This window comes from Mauremys reevesii, linkage group 2, assembly GCF_016161935.1.
Source record: "Mauremys reevesii isolate NIE-2019 linkage group 2, ASM1616193v1, whole genome shotgun sequence".
Lineage (NCBI taxonomy): Eukaryota > Metazoa > Chordata > Testudines > Geoemydidae > Mauremys > Mauremys reevesii.
The window spans coordinates 142764629-142790995 of NC_052624.1; the positions used below are offsets into that span (position 1 = coordinate 142764629).

A 26367-nucleotide genomic window follows, 5' to 3' on the forward strand; every position below is an offset into this window, starting at 1 on the left:
GAGGCAAGTTGAACGTGTAGTTAACTGTCTGCTATTTAGCAAGATATCCTTCACCTCTTCTGAGCAGGTCATCTCTTCACCTTGGTATCACGTAGGAGCCATGCTCTCGGATGAAGTATCTCTAGGTTCTGGTGCAAGATCTGGCCTGCATCTTGTGACAGGAAGTTGGAGGATGTATGGTGGACATGCTGACATCTGTTGTAGGTATGGAAAGCAAGTTTGCCTGGACCAGGTGTGTGCTATCAAGATGACCCTGGATGGGCTGGTATTGATCTTTTGTATAAGCCCAACAACAATGGAGTAGGAGGGAAAGTGTAAAGAAGAGATGCATCCCATCTGAGGAGAAAAGCCCTCTCTGGAGCAATATGTTGGACATTTTCTGTTCTTACTCATGGTAAATAGATCTATTGCATGGAATCCCCATTGTTGGACTATGTCCTGTATCACTGAGGTGTTTATTTCCCACTCATGATCGTAGGAGAACTTTCTGCTTAACATGTCTGCTGTGGTGTTCTGACATGGAAAGGCAGTGAATATGGTGATGTTGTGTTGGATGTACAAGTTCCACAGTCTTAAGGCCTTGGTGCAAAAGGAGTGTGGCCTCGCACCTCCCTGTTTGTTTATATGGAACATGCAGGCAATGTTGCCCATCAGGATTTGTATGGTTTTGCTTTTTATCACAGGCAGAAAGCATGCACATGCATTGCAAACTGCTCACAGTTCCAGAATGTTTATGTGCAGTGTTGATTCTGAAGGAGACCACCTGCCCGGTACTGTTAGGTTGTTTAAATGAGCACATCAGCCCACAAGGAGGTGTCTGTTGTGATTATCATTGTGAAGGGAATCTGTAGAAAAGGGACCCCTGCAAACACATTGTGCGAATGTGTCCACACTGTAGCGAGTTCTTGACCTTTTGTGGCATGTTCAAAGGCTTGCTCAGATTGTGTTTATGTGAGATGTACTATGTCCTGAGCCACCCATGCAGGCAGCACATATGTAAGCTGGCATGTTTTACCAGGTGGTTGCCTCCATGTGGTCTAATAGTTGGAGGCGAGTCTTAGCAAATTTTTGTGGACAGTTCACTGCAGTGTTGATCAGGTTCACTAGGGCTGCATATCAGTGTAGAGGTAGTAAGACTTTCACCTCTAAGGAGTTTAGGTGAGCCCCAATGAATTCTAGTTCTTGCACTGGTGTCACTGTTGTCTTTTGAATGTTTATTTGAAGGCTGAGTTTTGCAAAGAGTAACATTCTCTTTTGCGTGGCTTTGATGGCATCTTCCTGAGTGAGGGCCTTTGGTAGACAGTCATCTAAATATGGGTACATCATGACCCTTTTCTTACATAAGTAGAACTTTGGAAAAAACTCAGGGAGTTATGGAGAGGCCAAAGGGCAGTACCATGTACTGATAATGATGTTGTCCACCCAAAAAATCAGAGAAACGGTCGGTGTGATGGATGTATGGTGATGTGAAAGTACATGTTTTGCAGGTTGAGGGCCAAAAAACAATCCCCTCGTTCCAGTGCTGGAATTATTGTTGCTAAAGTGACCATCCTTTGTGTTTTGACAAATATATTTAGGTTTCTCAGACCCCAATCTTTTTCTGGGTTACAAAACTATGGGAGTAAAACCCCTTCCCTCAGTGTTGTTCCAGACCTGGTTCTACCACACCCAATTGCAGGAGATGGTCTACTTCCTGTCTCAGAAGGTGCTCGTGAAAGGAGTCCCTGAAGATGGATGGCATGGGTAGGGGCAATGGAGGTGAATAACCAGTGTTGATAGTTTCCAGTACTCATTTGTCTGAAGTCATAATTACCTTGCTAGGTAGAATGGTGTTAAAAGGTCTGTAAATTGATGGTTCGTAGAAACTGGTTTCAGTAACTTGAATTGGGGGAGGTCTGTTGAGTCCTCAACCAAACCTTCAAATTTGATGTTTCAGTGCTGGTTGTTGTGGCATGGGAGGTTGAGATGGGGTTGGCTTACATCTTGTGGGTCTTTGTCTCCACCTCTGGGTATCATACTGCCTCTGTGGCTGTGTGTAGAGCACCAGTCTTGAGTGTTGTGTTGAGTAATATCTGCCTTGATTTCACTTTTGTGCAAATGTGTAGATGCCTAAAGACCAAAGAGTCACTTTAGAGTCCTTCAGTGTAAGGAGGGACTTGTCGGTCTTCCTCACAAACAATTTTGGAACTTCAAAGGGAAGATCCTCTACAGTAGATTGCACCTCCATTGGGGATCCAGACAGGTGGAGTCAAGAGGCCTGTCGCATCACTATGGAGGTTGCAAAGGCTCTTTCCACTTTGTCTGCAAAGTCTAAGGATGCCTGGAGAGCTGTTCAAGTCAGGAGCTGACTTTTGGAAATGAATGGCCTAAATTGCTCCTTTTTGTCTTCTGGCATAAAGTCAATAAATTCAGACTGTTTAGAGTAACTGGTGTGCTTGTATTTCATCATCCAGGCCTCATAATTGGCGATTCTGAACTGTAATGTTGCTGACGAATAGGCCTTGTGTCCAAAAAGATCTAGTCTTTTACACTCTTTATCATACAGGGTGATCCTTGAATAGCGTTGTCCGTCCTGTTCATTGACCACCTCTACCACCAATGAGTTTGGATGGGGCTGTGAAAATAAAAATTCTAGTCCCTCCGAAGGGACATACTACTTTTTATCTGCCCATTTACATGTAGGGGGAATTATAGCGGGGGTCTGCCAGATAGTCTTTGCAGGCTCATGAGTACTTCATTTATGGAAAGAGCAATTTTGGATCAGGCTGACGTGTGCAGTATGGCCAACAACTTGTGTTGGGACTCAGCAACCTCTTCCAAGGGAATTTGGAGCATGTCTGCAATTTTTTTAAACATATCCTGAAATTGCTTAAAATCATCTCCTGCAGTAAGTGGTGAAGACATGATGGTCTTGTCAGGAGAGGAAGAAGTGTTAGTTGCAAGAGTGGCCTCCTGATCTAGAGTCTCCTCTGTTTCCTGAAAAGTCTCTTCAAGGTGCTCACAGGATCCTGCCTCTGACATTGATGGGGAACATCTCTGTCTTTCTCTGGAGGTATTGGGGGGCTTGGAGAAATGTGGCCTATATACTCCCCACAGGTCCCAGTACAGCCATTGGTGATGGTATCCATGAATGTCCATACCATCCCTGGGTGCCAGCTCTGGAATGGTGTCCTGGCTGTGCTTGTAACTCTGATCTGATGCTCCCCTGTATAGATGAAGAGTATTGAATGAAAATACATCTCCATCCTCTTGTCTTCCTCTGTGCGAGAAAAAGGAGGGGCAGATCTGTTGGTTGGTGCGTGAAACAGTGCTGAATGCACCAACCCTATATTGGTATTAAGAAGGGGTTACTCTGGTGCCATAGCAACTGTGAAGTCATCTTGGAGGCACTGTTGTGTTCCAAGAGGTCTCGGTACCGATGGTGGCATCTGTAGTTGTGGTGATGCCAGGAAATATTGTGGTACCAGGAGGTGTTGCAGCACCAGGAGAATCAGTGCTGAAGGTATCTGTACCAAAGGAGGTAAAGTAGACTTTGGTACTGTTGTCTCTGCGCTATACGCTAAAAGGCTAGAAGATGGCTCCGTAAACTGAGGCACCGAAGAAGAGTGTGTCACTGCTGCAGTTGGTGCCATGGTAAAAGGGGCAGTCCTGTCTCTGCCATCTTTCTGAGCACCTGCATGGTTAGGGTCTTTGGCTTTAGTGGTATTGGAAGATCCTGACAACTCATAGGTACTTAGCCGCAGTGTGGTCAGTACCAATGATGTGGAGCGCATTGAAGAACGCTTCTTTTTGGAGTTTGTCTTTGTAGAAGTGGTAACTCTCTTCTTCTCCCTTTTTTTAAGACACAGGTCCTTCTCATGCAGAGTTGGTGAGGGAGGTCTGTCAAATCCAGAGGCAGGCGACCGATGACCAGGAGGAGTTTGCGGTCCCAGGTCTGAGGCGAGGCAGAGAGATTTCTCTATAAGGATAACTTTGAGCTTAATGTCCCTTGCTTTCCTGGCATGGGTCTTAAGGTTGTGGCAAAGAGAGTACTTTTGGGGTATGTGCATTTCTTCCAAGCAGCGGACACACTGGATATGTCAGTCCAAAACTGGACATTCTTGGCTGAAGTTATCGCCAAAAGGGATGAATGAAATGTAACATAAAATAATATTTTGTTCAGTGGAGAGAAAGAAAAGTGATAAGAAAACAAATTCTAACTAACTATTCTATTTACTACTATATAGCTAATCCTAAATCTGGATCTGAGGCAAGTCATGTATAAGTACTGTCAGAGCTCCAACTTGAACCAAGAGTGGTTGAAAAGGAACTTAGTTGTGGGGGGGGGGGGGGGTTGCACAGCACTAGTTAACTGCACCAGCTGCATGAGATGGGGAGAGTGCATATGCAGCCCAATGGAGTACTGCTGTTGAAATTCTTTAACTAGAGGTGCAGGGGCGCACAATCATCTGAAGTGGAGCCACCACAGGGACATCACTTGAAGAAAAACTGGGGGGATTTGGAGCAGGGACAGGGGAGGGATAGTTAGGGAACCTCCCCCATACAGATCCTGGCTGACCGCTAGCCTCTAACCTCTCCCATACAGTCAGGCACATCTTCCCCTTTCCCCATGTGTCCTTGCACTCCACATCCCCGTGTCCCCCTGTATCGCCTCCCTCCTGTCTCTATGTGACCCTGCAGCCCCCCTCCCATTCATCCCTTCTTCCAATTCTGTCACCCTACTAGCTCCTGAACCCATGTCCCAGTCTGTCCACTGCATTAGACATTCTGAACCCCAGTCGGTGACCCCCCAGCAATCCCATGTGCCCAGTTCTGTCTGCCTGGTGCCTCCTCAGATGGCCCCACTGTGAGGAACGCAGCCTCTCTGGCCAGCTGCCCTTTCTTCTGATGCCACAGCAGCCTCTACTAGGTGAAAGGTGTAACTGCAGTGCCTCTCCAGCAGAATCTATATTCTGCGGAGAAAAAAAATCTGAAGGGGGATATAAATTCTGAATGTGCGCAGTGGTGCAGAATTCCCCCAGGAGTATCTAGTATAGAATCACAGGACTGGAAGGAACCGCAAGAGGTCATCTAGTCCAGTCCTCTGCACTCATGGCAGGACTAAGTATTATCTAGATCATCCCTGTTATGTCCCCTCTCAGTCTTCTCTTTTCCAAATTAAACAAACCCATTGTTTTCAGTCTTCCCTCACAGGTCATGTTTTCTAGACCTTTAATTATTTTTGTTTCTTTTCTCTGGACTTTCTCTAATTTGTCCACTTCTTTCCTGAAATGTGGCACCCAGAACTCCAGTTGAGCCTAATCAGAGCAGAGTAGAGCAGAAGAATTACTTTTCGTGTCTTGCTTACAATAGTCCTCTTAATACATCTCAGAATGATGTTCGCTTTTTTTTGCAACAGCGTTAAACTGTTGACTCATATTTAGCTTGTGGTCCACTATGACCTTCAGATCTCTGTCTGCAGTACTTCTTCCTAGGCAGTCATTTCCCATTTTGTATGTGTGCAACTGATTTTTCCTTCCTAAGTAGACTACTTTGCATTTGTCCTTATTGAATTTCATCATATTTACTTCAGACCATTTCTCCAGTTTGTCCAAATCATTTTGAATACTAATCCTACTTCCAAAGCACTTGTAACCCCTCCCAGCTTGGTATCATCCACAAACTTTATAAATGTATTTTCTATGCTATTATCTAAATCATTGATGAAGATATTGAACAGAAATGGACACAGAACTGATCCCTGATGGACACTACTCATTATCCCCTTCTAGCATGACTGTGATAACTAATCTCTGGGAATGTTTTTCCATCCAGTTATGCACCCACCTTATAGTAGCTCCATCTAGATTGCATTTCCCTAGTTTGTTTATGAGAAGGCCATGCGAGACAGTATCAAAAGCCTTACTAAAGTCAAGATATACTACGTCTACTGCTTCCCCCATCCACAAGACTTGTCACTCTGTCAAAGAAAGCTATCAAGCTGATTTGACACAATTTGTTCTTAAGTAACAGTCAGCATGTATTTATTATCACCTTATTATCTTCTATATGTTTGCAAATTGATTGCTTTATTATTCGCTCCATTATCTTTCCGGACACAGAAGTTAAGCTGACTGGTCTGTAATTCCCGGGGTTGTACTTATTTCCCTTTTTATAGATGGGCACTATATTTGCCCTTTTCCAGTCTTCTGGAATCTCTTCCATCTTCCATGACTTTTCAGAGATAATCGCTAATGGCTCAGATATCTCCTCAGTCAACTCCTTGAGTATTCTTGGATGCATTACATCAGACCCTGGTGACTTGAAGACATCTAACTTGTCTAAGTAATTTTTAACTTGTTTTTTCCCTATTTTAGTCTCTGATCCAACCTCATTTTCAGGGGTGGCAGGTTTGTAGAAATTTTGGTGGTGCCCAGAACCCACCACCCTCAAACTATGCCCCCCACCTGCCAGAGACCCAGCCCCAAACATTGGTGGATCCGGGCCCCCAGGCCCTGAATATTGCTGGAGCCTGGGCACCATGGGCCCATATAACTCACCACCCGTGCTTATTTTCACTGGCATTTACTATGTTAGACATCCAGTCATTACCAACCTTCTTGGTGAAAACAGAAACAAAGAAGTCATTAAGCACCTCTGCCATTTCCACATTTTCTGTTATTTCCCCCCCCCATCATTGAGTAACAGTCCTACCCTGTCATGAGTCTTCCTCTTGCTTTGAATGTAATTGTAGAATGTGTTCTTGTTACCCTTTATGTCTCTAGCTAGTTTGAGCTCATTTTGTGCCTTGGCCTTTCTAATTTTGTCCCTACCTACTTGTGTTATTTGTTTATATTTATCCTTTTTAATTTGACATAGTTTCAACTTTTTGTAGGACTCTTTTTTGATTTTTAGATCATTGAAGGTCTGGTTAAGCCAGGGTGGTCTCTTCCCATAAATCCGATCTTACCTACACAGTGGGATAGTTTGCTCTTGTGCCCTTAATAATGTCTCTTTGAAAAACTGCCAACTGTCTTCAGTTGTTTTTCCCCTTAGACTTGCTCCCCATGCAATCTTACCTACCAACACCCTGAGTTTGCTAAAGTCTGTCTTTAGTGTAGACCAGCCCTTACTCATGAGTGTGCTTGTTCTGAGTTGAAGCTGTGATGAACTTGTGACCACAGTTCCCCACTGCCCTGGGTGGCATTTGAAGGACCGGAGCTCTTTCTGGAGTTAGGGATGATGTCTGGTAAGCTTATTAGCATGTGATTAGGTTCTTTTATTGTTTTAAATATCATAGAATCATAGAATCTCAGGGTTGGAAGGGACCTCAGGAGGTCATCTAGTCCAACCCCCTGCTCAAAGCAGGACCAAACACAACTAAATCATCCCAGCCAGGGCTTTGTCAAGCCTGACCTTAAAAACCTCTAAGGAAGGAGATTCCACCACCTCCCTAGGTAATGCATTCCAGTTCCTCACCACCCTACTAGTGAAAAAGTTTTTCCTAATGTCCAACCTAAACCTCCCCCTCTGCAACTTGAGACCATTACTCCTTGTTCTGTCATCTTCTACCACTGAGAACAGTCTAGATCCATCCTCCTTGGAACCCCCTTTCAGGTAGTTGAAAGCAGCTATCAAATCCCCCCTCATTCTTCTCTTCTGCAGGCTAAACAATCCCAGTTCCCTCAGCCTCTCCTCATAAGTCATGTGCTCCAGCCCCCTAATCATTTTTGTTGTCCTCCGCTGGACTCTCTCCAATTTATCCACATCCTTCTTGTAGTGTGGGGCCCAAAACTGGACACAGTACTCCAAATGAGGCCTCACCAGTGCTGAGTAGAGGGGAATGATCACATCCCTCGATCTGCTGGAAATGCCCCTACTCATACAACTCAAAATGCCATTAGCCTTCTTGGCAACAAGGGCACACTGCTGACTCATATTCAGCTTTTCGTCCACCGTAACCCCTAGGTCCTTTTCCGCAGAACTGCTGCCCAGCCATTCGGTCCCTAGTCTGTAGCAGTGCATGGGATTCTGCTGTCCCAAGTGAAGGACTCTGCACTTGTCCTTGTTGAACCTCATCATATTTCTTTTGGCCCAATCCTCTAATTTGTCTAGGTCTCTCTGTATCCTATCCGTACCCTCCAGCGTATCAACCACTCCTCCCAGTTTAGTGTCATCTGCAAACTTGCTGAGGGTGCAGTCCACACCATCCTCCAGATCATTAATGAAGATATTGAACAAAACCGGCCCCAGCACCGACCCTTGGGGCACTCCACTTGATACCGGCTGCCAACTAGACATGGAACCATTGATCACTACCCGTTGAGCCCGACCATCTAGCCAGTTTTCTATCCACCTTACCATCCATTCATCCAGCCCATACTTCTTTAACTTGCTGGCAAGAATACTGTGGGAGACTGTATCAAAAGCTTTGCTAAAGTCCAGAAATAGCACATCCACTGCTTTCCCCTCATCCACAGAGCCGGTTATCTCATCATAGAAGGCAATTAGGTTAGTCAGGCATGACTTGCCCTTGGTGAATCCATGCTGACTGTTCCTGATCACTTTCCCCTCCTTTAAGTGGTTCAAAATTGATTCCTTGAGGACCTGCTCCATGATTTTTCCAGGGACTGAGGTGAGACTGACTGGCCTGTAGTTCCCTGGATCTTCCTTCTTCCCTTTTTTAAAGATGGGCACCACATTAGCCTTTTTCCAGTCATCCGGGACCTCCCCCAATCGTCATGATTTTTCAAAGATAATGGCCAACGGCTCTGCAATCTCATCGGCCAACTCCTTTAGCACCCTCGGATGCAGCGCATCTGGCCCCATGGATTTGTGCTCGTCCAGCTTTTCTAAATAGTCCCGAACTACTTCTTTCTCCACAGAGAGTTGGTCACCTCCTCCCCTTACCGTGCTGCAGAGTGCAGCTGTCTGGGAGCTGACCTTGTCTGAAGACAGATATGTTTTATCTGTAATGCTTTTACCTTAAAAATTTACTTGCTTAGAAAGAGCTGTGTGGTAACTTAACAGTGGCAATTACACCTCTACCCCGATATAACGCTTTCCTTGGGAGCCAAAAAATCTTACCACGTTATAGGTGAAACCGTGTTATATCGAACTTGCTTTGATCCACTGGAGTGCGGCGCCCCACCCCCCCAGAGCACTGCTTTACCGGTGTATATTGTTTTTCATCTCTGAGGGCAAAAGGAAAGCAGGCTACCTCAGGCAGCCTGACTTTGCTGGGGAGGGCACTATGCAATCTGAAAATGCCCCATTCAGGAGGAAGAGACACTCTGGTTTCCACCCAAGTGGGGTGATGGCTATGGGGCCGGGAGCCTGGAGTGAGTGCACTTGCTGGACCACAGATGGGGAATACAGGTGCAGTTGCCCTCACGTGTGACAGGTTTCCTTCCCCCATCATGTTCTGCAATGGCTCACAGATCACTCTCCCAGTTTGCCTCCTAACTGGGAATGTATTTAGTGAAGCATAGATATTTTTATCTTTGTTTTGAGTATCTGCACTACTCCTTCACTAGGCAAATGATGTATTGGATTGAATGTGGAGTAAGGTACTACTCAATGTGAGCAGTGGTGACAGAATAAAGTCCAAAAAGACCAGGAGGTCTATTCCATAGAAGAAACATATTTACCTAGGTATAGTACAGGAGGGGGAGCAAGAAAATCCAGTTTCCTTTCCTGTCTCTGCCACAGATTTTTTCTATGACCTTGAATAAGGTCAATTCACCTCTTTATACTTCAGCTTTACCATATGTGAAATGGAGATAATTGTTATTCTAAGATGACAGAAGCCTTGTTCACACCTCTACCTTGATATAACGTGACCCGATATAACACGAATTTGGATATAACGCGGTAAAGCAGTGCTCCGGGGGGAGGGGGGATGCTGCGCGCTCCACTGGATCAAAACAAGTTTGATATAACGCGGTTTCACCTATAACGCGGTAAGATTTTTTGGCTCCCGAGGACAGTGTTATATCGAGGTAGAGGTGTATTTTTATTAGAGTCATTAGAAAAAGAATTCATTATTTAAGGAAAGAGGCAGCATAATATCTTGGAACATCCAATTCACTAAGTTATCTACAGTTTGAGTGTGAGTGTCCCATTTAGACACCTTGTATAAAATGTGTGGTTGTGTTCTTAAAAATTATTGCAACATTCACTTTTTCTAACTATCTTACTGAGGAATCTGCATGACCAAAAAGTAGTAGCTTTTGTGAATACAGTCATCTGCAGCATTATGTATGAGGTGTAGAGAAATGACAAAGTGTGTCCGATTGATAGCCACCTCACATGTGTGAAAGTCACACTCATATTCAGATACAAGTGTAGTGATGCAATAAATTTAATGCAAAAATATCTTGATCTGATTGAAACATACACTTTATCTCAGATTTAGTGAAGCATTCAGGATATATTTCTTTGTTGTTTTTTGGGCTTATCAACTATGTTATGTGTAGCAAAACAATTACGAAAATACAAAATGAAGAAAAAAATCAGATTGAAAATTGTGATAAGGGATGTAAAACTATCACAAATTCAGGACACAGCATTTGCATTCAGCAATGTCTACTCAGTGTCACTGAGTCAAATTTGGACCCAAATCTCTCTACATCACTTTAATCGTGCACAACAGAGTTTTAAGTATAATGAAGGTAAAATTTGGGAGAATCTGTAACAACTGAGAAAATGTGTTTACATGAATCTAAGATGTAAGCTGCTGTTACCACAACATCAGGAATTCCATCTCTCCTGACTGTTGTTTAAAAGACGGGAGTTTTTACTTTGTTAAGGAAACCATGGCTTCCCAGGTTGAAGCTGTCTTCCAGTGCACCATAATTCATTCTGCCTGTAGCTTTGGGCATTATATCCCTCTTTCACTTATATTTTCAACCCAGGGGTAATAATTCTCCTCTCTAAACATGTACCACAGTCAATTATATTATATATTGCATGGTTAGTATGTCATTGATTGTCAAATGTACTGAGTTAACAAGTAAGAAATATATCAAGTAAAAACTTAGTAGTTGCTTCAAGGTTCTGTGCAGCAGATGTTTAATGGCTTCATACACACAGAGAGGATTTGTTTGGAGACTGCCCTGGAATTAATGTAGTACGATATTCTTGCTCTAGAGTTAGACAGTATATCATATTATTCTTATTTAAGGTAAACCAGGAGCATTCAGAATTTTAAAGAATTGTATGGAAGGTACTAGAGAGTAAGCCTATAATTCTCAAAATACTTGTAAATAAAGCACTTCTGTTTGTATGTGCTCCAGAAAGAAGGGCATTTCTGCAAGTGAGAAGTGTATCCAACCTGAGCTAAATAATACAAATTCCTTTTTTATTAGAATTTTATTTTTATTTGCTACATTTTCACCACTGATTGATAATTATAATGAAATTAAATGACTGGGAGAACCTACAAATTAAACACCTAACCCTCTAATCATACGTATGTAGACAGATCAATATAAAGCAATATTAATATAGCTATGAATACATTTAAATATATAAAGTTAGGCCTGAATTTTCAAAAGCGACTGGTGACTGTGGCTACTTAAATTGATCCACCTAAAGAGGCCTGATTTTCAAAGAGTAGGTGCTCAGCATGTTCAAAAATTACAGCCTCTACTAGGTGTGTGAAGTTGGATACTCAAAAAGCAGAAATAGCCAAATCATTTTTGAAAATTTAAGCTGAGTTCATATAGATAAATATGCTTAATGGATAAGCTATATACACTTTAGTGCGTGTGTGTGTCTTCTAGGTTTTACATATGGGGACCTTCCCTCACTTTTCATGAGGTGCTAGGGAGAAGGGTGATGAGGGAGGAGGCATGGTCCCCATCTGGGCTTCTCCCAATTAAATTTATTCAACCCTGGTCCCAAAACAGTTACTTCAAGCTGCAATCACAATACAATTACATTAATTTCTCCCTCTTCCACTGACAAGTCCCAGTGCAATTAATGTAATTGCCGCCCATTCCCCCCATTAATTAAGTCCCATCTTACCTCTCTGCATGGCTCCACTGCTTCTGCTCCCACACTCAATCCCCCCAAGCAGTTGAAGTCCTGGATTCCATCCCTGCCTCTGTTCTGGACCTTGCTCGCCCTCTGACTACCTCCAAGAAACAAAGAAACAAAGAGGGAGTACAGCAGCAGCTTTCCAGGAGAGGCGAGGGAAGGGAAAGGGCAGAGTCTGGGCCAGAGGACACTTCAGAGGGAAACAGGAGAGGAAGGAAGAATTGGAGTCTCCCAGCCTGGGAAAAACCTAGCTGTTCAGGGCCTGCTCATTTCTTCCTCCTCCGCATCTCTATGAAAAATGCAGTAGGCAGCCTGCTCCCTCCTGATCCAGAAAGCCTCTCAAGCTGTGGTGCTCCTTCAGTAGGAGCCTGTGCCTGCTCCTTGGAGAGGGAGAGCAAAGCAGAGGAAGACAGGGCTCCAGCACTGCTGAAGGATCTCCTTTCACTTCCTCCACCTTGCTAGCTGCTCCTGCTCCCTGACTCCATGTTAGAGTCCAGAGTACAGGAAGAAAGAATAAGCTCTAATGGGGAACAGCCAGGGATGCAGCCAGAGTTTTCCTAAGGAGGCAGCCCAGGTTACCTGCCAAATAGCAGAGGTTGCAGCATGCTCTTCATTCCCAATTTCCTCACTGGCATGATCCTGCTTTACACATGTGCTGCATTCCAAGAGGTACGCACATGCATACGGTGTTCCTCTTCTCCCCCTTCACACTGTCAGGCATGTCCATGCAGAGCTGCCATCTCTTCTTCTTCTTTAGTGGGCCCTGAAGCAGAAGGGGTGGAGGAGGCATCATATGGAAATGGTAATCTGGCATAATGGGAAACTGGGAGCTGGGTTAGGGACCTCTCCCCCTTCCCTTCCCACCAGAGAGACCATCAGCAGCCACTTGGGAACAATACACTTGAGAGGTCTGCTGCCCCCTATGTTTAGGTTGCCTAATATTTTACACTATTTTAAGAAATATGGCCCTTCATAATTTGCAGCAATTTGATAGGGTGATAGTCCTGAAGTATGGATTGCACAGACAACCTTAACACACACACACACACGCACACAACTATTGGCCTGATTTGCAAAGGTGTTGAGCTCCCCACAACCCATTTGACATTAATGGGAGCACAGATGCGTAGAATCTTTGAAAAATAAATTATATATGTGAAAACTATATGCACATTAGACACTGGTTTGTGATTCAGTAAACAAAGTGGGAATTCAGAGGTAAATTCTACAAATGGCACTATCATGCAAACTACCTTCCAGCATTTCATAATATTTTGGGTAATTTTTCCTTCTGTTAGCCAAAAAAGTCTTATTTTCATCAAATGTCAACTATCTTAGCACAAAGATTAATTAAATGATAAAAATGCGGTGACCCTTTTGACTCTGAGACAAGATATGATTTATTTAAAATACAAAACACATGATTTGAACTCAGGAACCTTTGAAATAGCAGAGATGTTATCTAGTAGAGTACATATTGTTTGGTGAATATTCATGGGAAATTGCAGACATTGCCTGATTCTGTACCCTTTACTGAGCAAAACTAGCACTGACATCTAAACATATTGAGAATGATGAAAGAAGGAATAAGAGCATTGAACATAAAGGCTAGAAAGTTCAATTAAAGTTCACTCCATGATCTAAATATATATTATAAGAAGTTTAACTAAAAATAGGTTTGATTTATTGTTTTTTGTTTCTTCAACAAAAAGGAGACAAAGAAAAAAAATCTTGATATGTTCACTACAAATGTTTGTATAAAAGATATTTATTCAAATGATTCACAGCAGTGAATTAATCTGTAGAACAACAAAAAAATAAGATTCTCTATCAAATTCAGTTCTATATAGATAAGAAAAGTAGTGTATTTTCTCAAATTTGTGATTACTATGACTATCACCACTCAGTTTATGATGTTCCAGTTATCACAATTCTCCATAAACATATCTGCTTCTAATTTTGAGATGTTACATTTTCTACCAATATTCATATGCAAAGCATTTAGCTGTTTAGTTACCATTTTCTTCTTTCATCCCTCTTCTTTACAGACTTTTACCTAGGTATTTGCTAGTCTGACAAATCTCCTTTGTATATCTTCCCCTTCTCATTCCAAATTTGAAGAAGGACCAATAAAGTCAGAGGGCCAGATTTGTCTCTGGCCTTTTTTCAGGTGTGTAGAAAAGGGGCAATGCTCCTTTCTCCCACTCCACCTGCACAAGAGCCAGGGATAAATCAATCCATGTGCTTAAGTGAACACAGGCCATTTTCAGAGATACTTAAGTGCCTAATTTCTGTTGAAATCAAAGGGAGTTGGGTGCCCAAATACCACTGAGGATCTGGGCCACAGAGATTGCTCTCTCTTACTGGTCCTGGGGGCACACATCACCCCAAAATGAGTGGGAAGAACAGAAGAGGTGTCAGGCCCAAAGCCTAAGCTTATTTGCACCAACTCACAGTGTGGGCCATGCACACTGGGGGGGTGGGGTGGGGGGCAGGAGTCTCCCTTCCGAAAGGCATCTTCTGTCCCATGGGTGCCTGTCTGTACTTGTTAAAGACTTGTCTAGAGGCACCTGGCTTTCAGTGCAGTGACACTTACAACATTTCCATCACTCTCTCATGTTACCTGGAATTTCTGCTCTCCCCTTGAGCATCCTTCTTTCCTGCCTGCACACCTACATCACCATCATATGTTAAGGAAAACTGAGGTGGATACGGGTTTTGTCCTTTTGTGTTCTGTCTAGTGCATTGTTTCAGAAATTCCAAGAGATTTTTTAGGCCTTTTGAGACAATCTAATGTAACATGACATATATAACTAGAATAATTGTGCATACTCCCTGAACTAGCTCATTCATCCTCTTCTCAGCTACCATGGTGATGAGCACATTTATAAAATACATAGATTTTTCTAGATAATAGCCACAACACTTAAACTAGGAAAACAAATCTCAACCCTATTATTAACTTTATCATTCAGCAGAACAGACCGTCCATAAAACACCACATAATTTCCTATTTTGGTACTCCCTTTGATCCTCTACCACATTGTAACATCTCTCCTCTTTCTAAGCCTATTATGACCCTCTTTAGATCATGGTTTGACAAGCTTAGCTGACAGTTTCTGCAGAATTTAAGATTTCATTTTATGTGTGTTTGTACATGCATACTCACATATATATGTGCATATGTGTGTGTATGCGCACACATGCACACACACTCTCACTCCTTACACACACATACACAAAGTTTATGTTGCTAATGTGATATCAGTGCAGCACTATTTCCTTAAATATTAAGACAAACACATCAGATGGTGACATCTTCCTCAGCTGCTTTGTATGACTTTGGCAGTGCAAGATATCCACAATGCTGACTTAACTAATCAGTGGAAAAGTCTCCCAGGGTGAGAAATATCAGAGTAGCACAGAGCCACTTTGGCACTTCTTATACAACCCCCCACTGCACCCCAACTCCTAACATAAGGAGTATTTAAGAGAGTGACTGTCCCCTTAATGGGATGCAGGGACTAAGGGTCAGTCAACACCTGTGCATGGTGTGTCCTTTTAAGGTTCCAGGAACTCTGGAGTGGATGGAAGCCTAGGGAAGAGCAGAAGCAGGTGTTGGGAGAGAGGAAGTGGTTTCACGGATAGTCAGTTTTTGGGGAAACCTGGGTTACTATCTCTTTAAGTGCTCCAGGACCAGGATCCTGGTAGAGTGGGTTGAACAAGGCTCCATTCTCTCACTGCCACTGGGGACACGCACTGGGAAGGAAGGCTATATATATTCTGACTCCTCTTTCTGACCAGGTAAGACACCAGCAATGGAACAGACTGAGCTGAGACTGCAGCTGGCCTGACCTGCACTAACCATAAGGAGGGCTCTGCAACTTCTGCACCAGAAAGAGAGATCTGACCAAGTCCACACAGATCAATGGATGACAATTCAGGGACACCTGAGTCCAGGAGAGGAAGCCTGACTCAACTTCTAAAGATCCCAAAAAGGTGGGCTGTGGAACCCCTGAATGAAGGAGAGGAGTGGGGTCTGAGGGCTAAGAGTGTGTTTTCAGGAAAAAGATTAAGGCTAAGTCTGCACTAGAGAACTGACAGCAGCACAGCTGTACCAATGCAGCTGTGATGCTAAAAGATCTCTCATGTAGCTGCTCTGTGCCGACAGGAGAGAGCCCTCCCATCGACACAGCACTGTGTACACTACACTTATGCCAGCAAAACTTATGTCACTCAGGGGAGTGGTTTTTTCACACCCCTGAGCAACATGGGTTTTGCGGATGAGAGTGGTTGTATGGACCATGGCTTAAAGAAATAAGACTCCAGAAAGGGAAAATCTTGTTTAAGTACTCAGGCCTGTAAGTTATTACTAAGAATGAAAGCGGAAATTTAGGCAGAGTGTCTGCAGGACCACTTCAGGCCACAAAGGGCACTCTGGGAAGGCATTCATCTACAGAGAATGCCTGCGTATTCACTCTGCTGGGGCTACCAGGACAGCCTCTCTGGGCTACAGGCAGCCAAGCATAAGTTAGAGCAGTCCTGAGGTTACTCTAACTAACACCAGTGATCAGTCAATTCCCAGTGGACCCAGGATTAGTTGCCCCTCTAAGTGGAAACAGATGCTAGGGCCTTCCTGATCATTTCCCTAATGACAGAAAAATCTGTGATGTGGAGCATCTTGTTTTATTTACATCAACCCTGAAACACAGGTGGTCACGAACATCACATAGATAAAAACTCTGTTACATTAATCTCAGACAAAACATGACAGGATCCCAAGGAGAACCTCTGCATCAAAAATTTACCATAGTCAGAAAGATTAAGGCAAAAAGCAAACTTTCCTGATGAGAGCAAAAGCTCACTCAACCAAAAACCAATCTCATCACCACAGTTCTTTGAAGCCTGAGCAGTTCTCAAGTGCTATAAAAAAAGAACATATAAGAGTATGTGTGACCATCTAGTGACTTCTGCCATGGCACATATTTATCCTATTCTTCTCTATTGAGTTCTGCTTAACACAGTTCAGATAGAGCCCATGTTGGGACCAAAAGTTCTGAGAGATGTGAATTACTGAAGAAAGGTATAATTGTGTGGTCAATCCTGAACACATCTGTTGCTCTGTCTTTGTACCACCACCTCTCTCACATTCTTACATCTGTATTTAACTCTCTCTTTCACAACTGCTATATGTCTGGAACTTCTGGGAGGTTTTAATCAGTCCCCTTTCCACATTGCCCAAACCTGTGAAAGTACTCAAAGGATAAGATAACATTTCCACTGACATGGATGATATGTCAAAGAATGACTTAGGGCATGAGTTATCAACTGGGGGTCATGCCCACCCTCCCTCTTTCTTTATGGCAGTTTGGGGAAGGGGGTCCCAACACAGGCACTGACTTCATCATTTGCTGGGGGTTGCTCGATCCCTGCTCCACCCCAGCCCTCAAGGCCTCACCCTACCACACCTCTTTCGGCCCTCACTCTGCCTCTTCCTGCCCCTGCTGCACACCTTCCTGCCCTGTTCTGCCCCCTCCCCTGGGAACTCCACCCTCACTATCCTCTCCCCCCAGTGCCTCCTGCCTGCTGCTGAACAGTTGATTGTGGCAGGTGGGAGGTGCTGAGAGGAAGGGGAAGAAGCAGATTGGCGGGGCCCACCAGCAGGTACTGTAGTGTACTCTTTATCGTGAAAGTTGAACTTACAAATGTAGAATTATGTACAAAAAATAACTACAGTCAAAAATAAAACAATGTAAAACTTTAGAGCCTACAAGTCCACTCAGTCTTACTTCTTGTTCAGCCAATTGCTCAGACAAAGAAGTTTGTTCACATTTGCAGGAGATAATGCTGCCCACTTCTTGTTTACAATGTCACCTGAAAGTGAGAACAGGCATTCGCATGACATTGTTGTAGCCGGCATTGCAAGATATTTACGTGTCATGAATCTTTAGCACATCTATGTCCCTTCACGCTTCAACCACCATTCCAGAAGACATGCATCCATGCTGATGATGGGTTCTGCTTGATAACAATCCAAAGCAGTGCAGACCAACGCATGTTCATTTTCATCATCTAAGTCAGATGCCACTAACAGAAGGTTGATTTTGTTTTTTGGTGGTTTGGGTTCTTTAGTTTCCACAATGGAGTATTGCTCTTTTCAGACTTCTGAAAGTATGCTTCATATCCCATCCCGATCAGATTTTGGAAGGCACTTCAGATTCTTAAATCGTGGGTCGAGTGCTGTAATTATCTTTAGAAATCTCACATTGGTACCTTCTTTGCGTTTTGTCAAATCAACTGAAAAAGTTCTTAAAACGAACAACATGCTGGGTCATCATCTGTGACTGCTATAACATGAAATATATGGCAGAATGAGGGTAAAACACAAAGCAAGAGACTTTCAATTCTCCCCCAAAGAGTTCAGTCACACATTTAATTAACTTCCCCCAAAGAGTCCAGTCACAAAATTAATTATTTTTAACAAGCATCATCAGCATGGATACATGTCCTCTGGAATGGTGGCCAAAGCATGAAGGGCTATATGACTGTTTAGCATATCTCGCTTGTAAATACCTTGCAATGCGGGCTACAAAAGTGCCATGTGAATACCCATTCTCACTTTTAGGTGACAATGTAAATAAGAAGCAGGAAGCATTATCTCCTGTAAATGTAAACAAACTTGTTTCTCTTAGCGATTGGCTGAACAAGAAATACATTGTTTGTTTTTGAGTGCAGTTATGTAACAAAAAAAATTACATTTGTAAGTTGCACTTTCATGATAAAGAGATTGCACTACAGTACTTGTATGAGGTGACTTGAAAAATACTATTTCTTTTGTTTATATTTACAGTGCAAATATCTGTAATAAAATAATATGACGTGAGCACTGTACACTGCATTCTGTATTGTAATTATCAGAGGGGTAGCCGTGTTAGTCTGGTTCTGTAGAAGCAACAAAGAATCCTGTGGCACCTTATAGACTAAAAGACGTTTTGCAGCATGAGCTTTCGTGGGTAAATACCCACTTCTTCGGATTTAATAAATGTCTATTGGTATTCTATTGTTTAACAGGCAATTAAAACTGATTAATTTTTTTAATCACGATTAATTTTTTGAGTTAATCACGTGAGTTAACTATGATTAATCGAAAGCCCTAGGCAGAAGTGCTACAGACAATAGCTTCCATTGCTACACAACTCTAATTCAATTTGACAGCATTGAGTGAGGCAGGGGTTCTATGGAAAAAATAGAATGTGATTATGTAATTAAAGACTATCATAATAATGATTGAACACAAGGGGGCTGAATTAAGGTGGCACAGGCCACCTTAACTCTGGCATTTCCTAACTTTCCTAACTGGTATTGCTATCTTAATATCCTTTTAATGTACTTTTTTCCAAAAATAAAACTTCAATTCAAAACTCAGTTAAGGTTGCAGAGAGACAATAATGTACATATCTATCACATGATTAACAAACCTTAAACAATTAAGGAAATTGATAATTAAATATACAAATCTTATCCTGACTATCCTAGAAACAAATTATTCCTAGCATGTATGTATGCTTCATCATATCAGAACCTTAACACTGATGAAAAATAAAAACACTATCCTTTCATCAGTGATCTAAAATATAAATATAACAGAGAATCTTTTGAAAAAGAAAATCAATTTCTAAATCTAAACTCTATGTCTAATTTACGACAGGCTCCTGTGATTGCCCTATAGGCCAGAATCTGTAACATGCTCTTCCAGCGTGCCCCCTACTTCAGGGCTTCTGAGGGGCAGGGGTGGCTCTAGGCACCAGCAAAACAAGCTGGTGCCTAGGGCGGCAAAATCTAGGGGGCGGCAAAAGGCTGGGGCCCCAGGTCATCCTGCCGCTGCGAGCCGAGGAGCGGCCCGTCCCCTGCTGCCGGGGTGGGGCGGCAGGCTGGGCCGGCAGACCTGCCGCAGTCATGCCTGCGGGAGGTCCACCGGAGCCCCGGGACGACTGGACCTGCCGCAGGCATGACTGTGGAGGGGGCGCTCATCCCGCGGCTCGGCTGGACCTCCCGCAGGCATGACTGCAGCAGCTCAAGCGGAGCCGCCGGACCCGCGAACCGTCCGCAGCCGCGGGAGGTCCAGCCGAGCCATGCGGGACCAGCGGTCCCTCTGCAGTCATGCTCGCGGGAGGTCCGCGGCTCCGGGGCACCTCCCGCACATGACTGCTTGGGGCGGCCAAAAAGGTAGAGCCGCCCCTGCTGAGGGGATCCTCAGAAGGCAGCCATATTAATGTTCCCCATAGTGCCAGTAATGGGGGAGTCCTTCCCTGTCAGGATAGAGCCCCTTAACGTTGTGCCAGCCATTTTATATAACCAAAGGGGATGGAGAGGGGAAGAGGATTTTGCCCAATCTATTTATGATGGCTTTTTCTACCCATTTTATTGCTTTTAACTGTTTAGGCTTTGTTAAATGAAGTGCTTTTTTTCATTTGTACACACACAAATATGTGTATTCCCAGATAGGCGGCATTACCTTGGAATTAATGTTGAGATAATATATCATTAATTTATTGATAAAAGTACAAAAATGTTGTAATTATCCCAAAATCACACATTATAAATCCAGGAAATTTAGAGTAAATATTAAATTTAGAAGAAATCCAAAGAAGTCAAGTTATGGAAATGCAGAGTTAATGCACTCAGAAAGCCTTAATTTTATCTTGCAGCGACACCATCTAATAACCATACAATTATGATAAAGATATTTTAGCGTTTGTGGTCCTGGAGTAGATTAAACTATTTTTTAAAGATGGGTTAGTTTTGCCTCTTCCCATCCCCCACTTCATGGCACTACCTGAATGGTTGAGAAGCCAGATGGACATACACACCTAGCATGTTAAATTAGATGAATAATCCTATAAAAAGAAAGCAGAATGACATGTGCGTATGCTGAAAGGCTGAACAGCATGAAAATGTTAACTTTTGTGAATTGATGAAAGACTTTTTTTTTTTGCACCAAGATGTTGCATAAATTAAATTATGGGACCACTTATGCAGTTCTGTTACTATGCATGGATTATACATGGGGCCCTGAGTATTATACAGAGAACAGTCAGATGAGTGCCATCACGTATAGAACATCCATATTTGTGCCAATTTGTTTTCGGGATGGTCTTTCTCTTCCTAATGTATTAAATGGCCTTCTCTTTAGATAATGATTTTTTTTTAAAAAGTTACATTAAATCGCCCTTGAAATAAAGACAATGTAAATGATAGTAAGAGGGCTTGAAAAAAATCCCTACTTTTTAGAAACTAAAGCCATAGTTTAACAGAAGTGTTTGTGTTTAAGCATAGCCAATATTATTAAGTCCACATAACAGCAAATTTGAAAACTGCAAGAAACAACAAAAAAGAGGGCCGGGAGGGAGAGGGAGGGGGACAGGGAAAGTAAGAAAGAAAGTCTCTTTATCCAGGCTTCCATTTAGGATTCATTTCAACCCTGAAAAGGACACGCAATACAATCATGTAACATTAACTTATATAAATAACCTGGGCATTTTTCTGTGACACAATATTCCACAAACACAAATTGTACATTCAATCATCTTGTCAGCCAAAGTAAAGAAAAACATATTTATTAGAACCTAGAGACTTGAAGATAGAAATAGATACCCTCACTAAAAGATTCTGCCTGCTACTAGAAGATTTTTTAAGTGTATAAGCATAAATCCAAGTTAAAAAAAAAAGTTCTCTCAAACGGAGGCTTCAGTGATTGCCTTTCCAACAATTTTTCTAAAACGTCAGGTTCCAATGTCTCATCATCTATTCCAGTATATTTTCTCAGAAACTGTTCAATAGATCCAATGTCAGAAAGTACAGAAAATGTATCTAGATTTAGGAAATGAAAACTGGTTAGCTACAATAGTGCTACATTCATAGAACTGGTCAAACTAATAAGAACTGACCTGAACCTTTGGTGAAACCAAACCACTTTTAAAATAATAATTAAAAAATATTTTTAATGTTTTCATTTACTTTTGTACTTCCTAAAGTGAACGTGCCAAATGTCACACAAGATGCAATTCTAGCAGAATTTTGGCCCTAACTAGAAGCAACAAATACCAGCAAAATACAATGAAGTCTCAAGAGACAGTCTGTTCTTGTGAGAATCCCAGCCCAATTTTGAAGGCCCAAGAGGTTCAGCTACTTTGACTGAGGATGAGATAAGTATATGAACCAAAATAACCCACCAAACCTTTGGAGATTTGGCCATCAGTTTCATGGCTCTTCCTTGTCAAATGTTTTGAAAGTTGTCAGATTCATGTTTCCAGATTTGTAGATCCCAAGGCCAGAAGAGACCTCTGTGCTCAGTCTATACTGCTGAGGGATGTGATTTTGTCCTGAAAATTAATACTATCTGAAAAGAGGGAAAGTTTTAGTTTCTTTCTAGTAGCCTGCATGCTATTAATATTTTATTTAATATTTGTGAAGTGCTATAGCACTTTATGAATAAAAACAATAGGTGGATATGGCACTGTAGAAGCAAATAACAGATGCTTACTATGTAAAGAAACAGAATACAAGGTATGAAATTAAATAAAGGTGGCATAAAAGGGTATGAATGAAGAAGTTACAACAACATTGAAAGATCAAGCAACATATGTATTGTTAAATGCATATCTCATCAACTGCTTTTTTATTGCTTTTGTTGTAATATTTAAATTTGAGCACAGTCAGCTGGAGGTCAGCAACAGAAGGTAAGTGAAAAGAGGGATTTAATGGAGAATTAACGTTGCAAGGCATAAAAGGCCCAGGGGGGTATTACAGACACAGAAGACAACATGAGAAAAAACAAAGACGTTATTACCGAATTGGAATCATGGAATTTCCAGTGTTACTAAGTGTTGGCCTATCTCTGCTTCCACTGAAGTCAAAGGGAGTTTTATCACTAACTTCACTGAAAGCAGTTAGGTGAATACTGACAACTTTTGAAAATTTCACCCTCAATAATTAAGATTGAAGCTAGCTCCTCATTACAAATTCCAGTTTTAAGCCTATCATTACCCTCTCCAAAAAGTTACACATGCTGCATCTCTTCTTAGAGTGGAGTTTTCTCTCTTGAGTTTGGTAAATATCACAAAGACTTTATGTTGTGAGTTTTGAAAAATTTACCTGAGAAAGATTACAAAATGTGAGCCACCTAAATGTTTCAGGAGTAGCCCTGAGAGGAAACTGAAGGACTATCCTGTGTTTAAAGGAGACTTTGTAAGTTAAAGACTTTGCTTTTTCTCCACATAGCTGTCATCTTTCTAAAGAGACCAGCTATCTCAGTTTTGAATATGATGCCCCAATCTCCCAAGAACTTTTTTTCAGAGCATCTGAAATATCCCAGTTATCCATTTCATCATTCACAACTTATTTTTTAAAATACTTATATAAAGTGTGTTCAGAACTTATTGCTATATCAGGTAAAACCTACACTTACCAAGGACAAACAGTCCAGTGCAGTAAGTATTCAGTGTGACTGAAAGCATTTGGAGTGATGAGAGTAGATGGTACCAAAGCTGTTTATTTGCTCAAAGTGAAAGTTAATGACACTTATTCCGTATTTCATGAAAAAAAATCATTTACAACTCTTAGTTACAGGGGGGAGGGAGGGAGATGAAACATCTCCCACGCCAATAAATCTGAATGTCACTGTTGAGTCAGAAGTTAGCAGTAGTGACACCAGCACCTTTTTTTCTTTTGTTGTTGAAGAATACTTTTCTATGAAATTTCAACAATCCTAAATCATGTTGCCACAAAATGTTCCCAGGTTTTGACTGAAAATTAGAGTAATCTTACATCTATCATGATTTAGTTTGGGTAATTTTAACCATCGTTCCATTAATTTGCTGTCATGGCCAAGATCCGGGGTAGTTTAAAAAGAGGCAGCAGGATTTCTCCTTTTAGTTTCCTCCAGTCTGTCGTTCTGCCGCCTAACTTGCTTCTTCCCAGATGGACATAAGGTGGAGTGAGCAATATTGGGCACAGGCACTCACATCAAATATAACCTCACTTGATTCTCCAGTTCCCCATCACCCATCCAAACCACCAGCTTTCCCATGCCCAGGCTACCTATCTCCTGACTTACACCTAAGAAAGACTGTGCTCCTGGTTTAAGAGAAGATATATAGTACCCTGATGTTTGCAAAATCATTAAAATACAGAAAATATTAGAAAATAATAAAATGTTAAAGTCTAATGTCAAGAATGACATAATGATGAATTGTTTCTAACAAATTAGTGTAAGGATAAAAATGAAAATAAATATTCCAAGGTACTATACATCACTACTTATTTCTATGGTCGCCTGTGATTTTTTTCAGCACCAATAAGCTTTTGGGAATATTGGGTTTTAAGGCATTAAATATTACAATAAATTGCCTGATAAAGAATGCACTCATTGCACTACTCATTTTAATATTTATCAAAACTCCTTTGTTTTAGAAGTTTTGCTCCATTTATTTTACATTGCTGCAGAGTAATTCGTTAAAAAATCAGTGTTGACAGTTTCTCACTGAATGTACACAGTTGTCAAGAGGAAGCTGGAGGGTTTGGTAATAGTAATGGGTGGGTGGGAGATGATTTTTTTGCCAGATGGGAGGAAAAAGGCAGATTTTAAGACCTTTGCCAGCTAGGAAGAGAGAAGTTGCAAGGAATTTTGACATCTGGGTGGGTCACATGGCTTCTTCTCTTATATTGTTTATTGTGTTATTTATTGTAATATTTAATGCATTAAAACCTTAAGTTATCCCACAAACTTCTTGGTACTGCAAAAATCAAAGATCTTTATCTTGCCTTTGGGAAGGGAAGGCCATATGACAACATGTTTCTCCCCCATTACAGTCACCTTGCTGCTCTGACACCACCAACCCTGTTTGCTCTATCCTGACCTAATAATCTCATTCTGTTTTATGGAATGGGAATGTACTGTACTGAAGCCCAGGCAGAGCTAATGGAGCAATCTCAGGAGAACTTTCCAGCCCAGTCAGTTGGAGTTCCTATGATCAATGTTCCACTACAGCACTTTTCCTGCACAGATGTGCAATCAGTCTCTTACACTGTCCCTGAAAACTTACACAGAATTTGGTTCCTGTATGTGTGTGTTTTGGGGGAGGGAGTGGATGTTGGAATATGTGGCCACTTTCCTAATGTAGAATTGCAGAAAACAAGGGATCCTGACATATAGCATAGGGGAAATGTAATTTTTTGTATTCTGCTGTACTAAATATAAAATATAGCCATACGTATGGACTCCATATCATGAACTGAACAAATCAAGTTCAGTTAAATATGACCAAATTACTGTCTTATGAACTCACACAAACACTAAGGTTATGCTGCATGAAAGAGACCTCTGTGACATGTGTTGGGGCCAGGTGGAGGTTACTCCACAAGGCTGGTATCCATGTAGGAAGAAAGGCCATTCCCACAGATTGTTAAAGTGATCCTACAGCTTGAGGTGGCATTACCTTTCCTGTGGAGGCCTTCTACATTTCAGACCCTTCTGTAAGGATCCTGGGGCAAACCAACTCCTCGTTCCATGACTGGAACACACATCCCACATGATTTGGAGAAAACCCCACCAGGAGATCCTCAGAGTTCCTACCTTCCAGGGTCCTTCTTACAATTAATTCTGTGGGAAGGGATGCTCTGAGGGAATGGTAAGAAGAGGCAGCTGGGCGTATCCTTAAGATAGTGATGTTGAGCAGACTGTAGTGGATGCTTTCATTAGAAGAGTATACACATGCATTGGGGTCACCAAGTTAGACCATTGCTTGTGGATTGGCTGGACCCTTAGGACTCACTAGGGTGACCAGACAGCAAGTGTGAAAAATTGGGACAGGGGATAAGGGTTAGTAGGAGCCTATATAAGAAAAAGACCCAAAAATCGGGACTGTCCCTATAAAATCGGGATATCTGGTCACCCTAGGACTCACAGATAATTACCTCAGAACACTTGGGCTCAACGATGACTCATCACAATGCATTCCAGCCAGACTCTATATAGTCCTTCCATTTGTTGAAGCATTTTCAACAGGGACCAGTCCACGCTACATCACTTCCACAAATTATGTTCCTTCATTGTCAGAAATGAAGACAAGATGGAGCAAGCAGGCTTGAAATAAAGTCCCATAGAAAACAACAATTGACAAACAAGAAATATCCCTTCTCTAATACTACAGACAGCAAAAGTAGCAACAGACTTCAAGAAGAAGGGGAGGGGGGAATGGGGTTCTCTGAAAACAGTGGTAATATGTAACATGTAACACTTTTTGGTATTCTACAAAACAGTTTCTCCTTGTTCAAAATGAGACAGAA

At 42.1% G+C, this 26367-nt stretch overlaps 1 protein-coding gene across 1 annotated transcript in view; it reads right to left on the reverse strand.

Moving 5' to 3' along the window:
* The window catches only part of LOC120397288, a 121987-nt gene extending 118966 nt beyond the window's left edge, over positions 1-3021 (reverse strand). The window contains exon 1 of the mRNA XM_039522985.1: positions 2771-3021. Within this exon, the coding sequence (XP_039378919.1) occupies positions 2771-3021 (251 nt within the window). The remainder of the gene's footprint in view (positions 1-2770) is intronic.
* Positions 3022-26367: the final 23346 nt, after the last annotated feature.